Here is a 6,291-nt window from a genome sequence, read left to right as displayed (position 1 = left end):
CCACGTGCGTGTATGTATCGAATGAACATGTTTCGCGAGCCCTCACCGCTTTGGGGATTCACTTCGAATGGACCGATGAACACTGGTCCCCACTGTTCGGGGGGGTGGTGGTGCGGTGGAAAACAGCAGACAACCTAGGTTCCGATGGACGGCCGACCGACTTTGGTGGCGGTGGCTTCGAGCTGCCAGCCGTTGTGCGGACCAGTTGCAGGTTAGTCGCTTGGTAGGGCTCGGTTCGTCCAGCCGATCGGTGGTCAGTTGCAGTTGGAAGCGAATTCCCCGTTAGTGAGTGAGATCGTCACAGAGTGTTGGTAGAAAAAAATCGTGTGCTGTAGTGAAGTCTGGAAGCTGATTAATTTTATTACCGTGCTCATCCATCAAAAGGCGGCCCAACGATGGTGCTGCTGTTGAATTTAGTCCTCGGCTCGATGCTGCTCAGCGGTGGTGTTATGATTTGTAAGTGGCCTGTAGTCGTTGGTAGTCTAAAGTATCGTTCACAATATCATCCCATGTGCATCCGAGAGAAGAGGGAAAACGAATTCCTTGTCGAGAAGATGGAAAGTAAAGGCAAAAGTCCTTTCGTAAGTGCTAATAGCCGTACGGGGGTGAGCCTTTTGGCAGTAGACGACGAACCCAGCGTGATCGAAAAGATCACTCACACTCGCCTCATCGTCGTTGCTATACGGATGTCGTATTAATTTGTGAAAACCCATCAAAGGATGCTACAGGAAGCGAGAGATATTAATCCGATTGCCTAACTCCAAGCAGTCATCGTTTGACTGTACGAGCGCATCCCAAACGCAAACAAAACAAGAACCAGATGAAACTACTCCAAACAACACCAAGTAGCAAAAGATTAAACAATAGAAAACCACTGACACGAATCATATGACTTTGGAATTGCATGTGCATGCAGCGGAAGTCGACCACTTTCCACGGTAACTATCCACCACCACTGCACAAAGCTTCACTACCACCACACACCCAAAGAGCCGGTGCGTACGAAGGTTGCTTTTAATTACTGAGGGGTTTTTTTTCCGAAGCTCCACTACACTGATTTGCGATCCACCCAATACACCACCCACAAAATACCCTTTTCTGTCTTGTTGATGTTTGTGTTGTATGTGCTTCCGTTCTATGCTGTTTTTTTTATTGTTTATTACGTGTGTGTGTTGCTGGTTATTTTTTCGTCCAAACCAACACGGATACGGTTCAGTAATTGTAGCGTCCATTTTCTTGCTCTTTCTTGTTCTATTCTCTGCTTTTGTTTCTTAATTCCTAAAAAGGATGAAAGTTTTTGATTCTAAGAAGATTTTTTATGCCCTTAATATATCCAATAATTTCCTGTTCGTTTGCTCAATCCGATCTATATTTCCGATAGTCCCTGCTCGTAGCTCTCTTTATCCATTTTTGCATGCATTCTTTTCTTCTCGTTCACCTTACTCAGTTTGAACATCACTTTTCCGATTTGATTTCTCTCCATCACCATCCTTCACCATTGTTATGCACGATAAAAAAAAAACATCACCACCAAAACTGCACCCCTTCTTTTTCCCCACCATGTTCCGACCTGAAAGCATATGATTCGATCTGGTTTTACGTTTCTGGTTTTCGTGGTTTTTTTAAATGAAAATACCATCGAACGAAAAAAAAACAAACAAAAAAACAAACAAATCAAACCAAACACCACGAAATGCGTGCGTGTGCACCTACACACACAAAAAAACCAACCGCAAGACCAATTTATAGACGCCCAGGCGCAGCATCTTCTGGCCCAGGCCCTGTACCTGGGCGATCCGAATTCGTTCAACTCGACGCGGGAGGACTGCGTGTGGAAGCGAGGCAACGGGCAGGACGTCTGCCCGGACGAGGACATCAGCATCATACTGTACACGTCCGGCATCGTGAAGGATAGATTCAAGGTAGGTTCGCATCGAACGGCAAACCGTGGCGACAACTGGAAGATCCTTGCTGCGGTTCTCCTTGACACGCTGGTGGAAAACGGTGGACGAAAAGAAGTTATCATAGCCTTGTTCTCGCTGGCAACATGCGCCAGATTGCGGTGCACGCGAGAATGTGCCTGCCTAAGTGCGACTAGGCTCGGCGGTTCGTCTTTGACCGTCAAGGTTGGCCGTTGCGTGGCCACACTTTGTTCAGACAGGCTCGGAAAAGGGCCGCAACGGTGCAAGTGCATTTTTATATACCCCCAACTACTAACCGCTGCAAACAGTCACGCAATCGAAGCCGGTGGCGATTTGTAGTAACGATGTTAGTAACTGGTTTTATTTTTCGCTAATAAAAAACCTCTTCCAATCTCCCAAACTCCACGCTCGTTGCACTCAAGGAGGTGATAAATATTACTCTTTCAATCGTGCTTCGATCGTACCGGCGCTGAATGGTGGGATGCTTCGACTATGGCAAAGGGAGGAAGGGAGCTTTTGCACTCGATGTACTTAAAAGTGTCCGCAACATCGGTGCCCAACATAAACGAGTTCAGTGGTTTCGCTGCCGAGCAGGTTATACAAAGTGGGAAGTATTTTACCGTTGACCGACGGAGGGAGGGAGGTGGGTGCGTGAGTGAATGCACGTGCTGCCTTGCTTTAACCGTGTTGGGCAGAAAAACGGTATGCTGCTGGGCGTAGGGCCATAATTTTTGAAGTTCATTATCACCGCATTTCTCAGCGCGTGGATAAGTAGCAGGAACAGCGGAATCGTTGTATGGTCTTATTGCCTCGATTTGTTTTCATGACAAAAAGAAGGTTAGCATGCAAGTTAAAAGTATTACATAACTGTTTACTGTTACAAGATGCGTCAAACTCATTAAAATACAAAACGCAATGTTTAAAATTAGCAAGAAATTCCACTCCTTTTTAATAAACTAGTCATTCAACTTTGCGTGCAGAAAACTACACTCATAAACACACTGTTGCATTAGGAATTTGTATTCAGTGGAACTAAAATAAATTGACGAACATAAACAGAACATATTAAACATCCTGGACTCCATGTGATATTAAGGCTTCAATGCTGTCGGTAAAAGCTTAGATGCAGTCGGTTTTGTTGAAAATGGTCTTTTGTTTTTAAATTATTTATTCTATGGTTATAACTCTGAATTGTTTTTTCAATATTGAAATTTTGAAGTGAGATTTTAAATTTTGGTTTCAAGTATTTTTTTTATTTTAAAAGAAAACAATTGACACTACATAGAAACAGTAAATCGGGTTTAACATTTCATCTACAATCTTCAGTTTTCCTAAAAATGTGAAAAAATGTCAAATTAAAAAAGTTTTCTTATTGTTTTAAGCAATTGTTTGTCATATCAATAACTTACTCTAGAGGACAAACGATTTTTCAAATTAATTTTTAAAATGCATGAAATCTAAGACTTTACAAATATTCAACAAATATAAAACGTTCTTTCGAATGATCAACGGAATAGCATAATTTTTAAAACCTTCAGTTTCTACGGCTTTCAAATTTCACTTTGCCAGTGTCAAATTGTCTCTGGTGGTTCCGTTATTATAAATCGAATGTTATATGACACATTTCCAAAAATGCAGTCCAAAGTGGAATTCCTACTCTCTCCCTATCGTCCAAACGGTAGTAGAATTGACACCACCAAAGTTGGTCTTGACACAGTTGAAAAATTCGGTGTTTTCCAATCGCTCAAAGGCGGTCACTAATTAGTAACTTCCGATTCGATATTCGAAGCCAACGACGTTGAGGATTGTTCGGGTGAAAAGCTACGACGCCTGTTAGTAAAACTTGTGTCCGCCAAGGGCCTAGTTCTTTGTCTTCTCATCACACAACATATGGAATGCCGGAAAAGGGTGTTAGTTGTGAGGTGATTTAATAATATGTTGGTACCCTGTACATAGCTCGGCAACCGGAAAACGTCTCGGAAGTGATCGAGCCGGCGTGTGCCGTATTGGATCGATTTGTTGATTCGAGCTTCGCCATCCGCTTTTGGATAGCATGCGATTTAGTCAGCCAACATGCACATACGGCGAGCGAACAGTGCAAAGCAACGCCGCTGCAACATAGTGGTGGCCAAGAGCTGGGGGTGTTTTAATATTCAATTCCATGCGCCATCCACCCCCTCGAACAGCCACGCGATCCGGTGCGATCACCGTTCGAATGAACAGTTTATTAACCTCAATTATTTAACCACAACCGGTGCGCGCGCGCGTTCGGAATGGTGTCTCTATTTGCGTATTGAACTGCGCTCTGCCACGGCATGGTGCGAGCATCCGTGGCCTATTGGCCCTGATCAATGTCACGCCTGCCGCAGAGGCTGCACGATTAGACCGATGTTTTGGCGCCCCGCCGTTATCGACGCACCTTTGACCCAGTTCTAGTTGTTTGCCGGTAAAACAGCAGCCTGGCCTCAATGCCGTATCGCTCGGTATCTGGTGTTGGCGCATCGAGTGTACATCCATCTTCTTCGCAGTTTGATCATCGGCTCCGGGACTGGTTGAACAACACCGAATGGGACCACACGAAGGAGAACATCATTCTGATACACGGTTACGCCGGTGGAGATGATACGCTGCCGATTGCGGTTCTACGCGATGGTAAGAAGTTATTCTGGGTGCGCTCTAGTTTAGCTACATCGATACCTAACCGATCACCGGGTCCTGTTACTGTCGTCCTCAGCGTACATTAACCACGGTGGGTACAACGTGTTTCTCGTCGACTGGGGTGCCCTCTGCCAGCCTCCGTGCTACGTGGCAGCCGTCTACAATATTCGGCCGGTGGCGACATGCCTGGCGCAGTCTCTTATGCAGCTGCGTGACCTGGGACTACCGGTGGAACGAACCACATGCGTGGGACATTCCCTTGGGGCGCACATCTGCGGATTGATGGCCAACTATCTGAACTTCCGGATGGAACGAATCATTGGTAAGGAATAGTTTTAGATCTCTATGGAAATCTCTTCAACATCGAATCATTTTAGCTCTGGATCCTGCCAGACCCTTGATAAAACCGGGAGGCGTTAACCGATTGGATCAGGGCGATGCCAAGTACGTGCAGGTTATCCACACCAACGCTGGACACTACGGCGAAGGTGGACGTGTGGGACACATCGACTTCTGCGTGAATGGAGGCAGAAGACAACCCTATTGCGGCAACAGTACAAGTAAGACTCACATGTACTAACTTGATTTGGATAGAGAAGCAAAACTGATCTTTTTTCTTAAATACTTTTAGACGTTAACCTGTGTAGCCACATCTGGGCTATCTGCTACCTGGCACAATCGCTGTACGAAGGTCACGAACCGATGGCGGAACCGTGCAGTCGACGATGCCCTTCTAATGCAGTACTTCCGGGGATCCGCGAGGGACGCCGAAGACGGTTTGGCTACGCGATGGGCTACGCCATCCCGATGGGACTGAAAACACCACCAAAGTAAGACTATATGAGAAAAAGAACCTGCTTTTGCTAGTTAAATTTTTTTTGCCAAGTGATAAGTTATTTGAATCATCAGATATTGCTGGAGATAATCTAAAACCAGAGTTAATTATATGACTTGAGCTCGGATAGAGGGAAATGGAAGCCATGTCTTAACACTGTTTTTATTGTCGTTAGAACAACCTAGTTTCAAGGACTTGCCAACTTAGGAAAAAGCCCGAGGAGCCATTTAATAGGTCGTAAAAATATCCATCTTGTTGCCGTCAATTAAAACGACCCAGAGATCAATGCCACCGATCATCGTTAAGAACTATGCCTTGTTTTTCCATCAGACTTTATCTTGCAGAACATGTGTCCGTTGCGTTTGACGGCTATGCAGAATTTATAGGAATGTAGAAACGAACCTTTGTTCCCAAGAAGTAGCTAAAGGTCGATGGGCAAGCAAGAATCGTAAACGAACGTCGAACCGCACAAGCTAGTTAAATCCGAATTAACCCCGTTCAACCATCCACGTTCTCGTTGCAGCGCCGCCGGCTCGTACTGCATAAAGGACAACTATCCACCGTTCTGCCCGTCGACGCCCTCGATGGTCGGGGATCAGCGGTGTTGCATATGAAACCACATACCGCGGATCGATACCGACACCTTCATCGTCAATAACGCTCCGGGTGAACCGTCGGACGAACGGGAGGATGCTCACCGTTTCGATGATTATTTTTTAAGTTGACATTCATTCGCAACAACCACAAAGTGTTTTAGTTGTTACTCTTCACCGTCATCCCCACATGCATCTCGCATCTCGCGGTCACAAATCAACACCCTCATCATTATCATCCCAGGAAGTTGAGCTGATGTCTGCAGATTTTTACTGTAAACAG

The 6,291-nt window shown here is 45.4% G+C and overlaps 1 protein-coding gene across 1 annotated transcript; it reads left to right on the top strand.

Moving 5' to 3' along the window:
* Positions 1-395: 395 nt before the first annotated feature.
* On the top strand, positions 396-6,029 carry LOC131263168 (phospholipase A1-like). The gene is made up of 7 exons (XM_058265328.1): positions 396-456; positions 1,750-1,922; positions 4,451-4,574; positions 4,657-4,902; positions 4,958-5,140; positions 5,212-5,410; positions 5,939-6,029. The coding sequence occupies exons 1-7, from the start codon at positions 396-398 to the stop codon at positions 6,027-6,029; spliced, it is 1,077 nt and encodes a 358-aa protein (XP_058121311.1).
* The last annotated feature ends 262 nt before the right edge of the window (positions 6,030-6,291 follow it).

Source organism: Anopheles coustani, chromosome 2 (assembly GCF_943734705.1).
Source record: "Anopheles coustani chromosome 2, idAnoCousDA_361_x.2, whole genome shotgun sequence".
Lineage (NCBI taxonomy): Eukaryota > Metazoa > Arthropoda > Insecta > Diptera > Culicidae > Anopheles > Anopheles coustani.
Note: the sequence above shows the minus strand (reverse complement) of the source record. Positions and strands in the feature narration are given on the sequence as shown.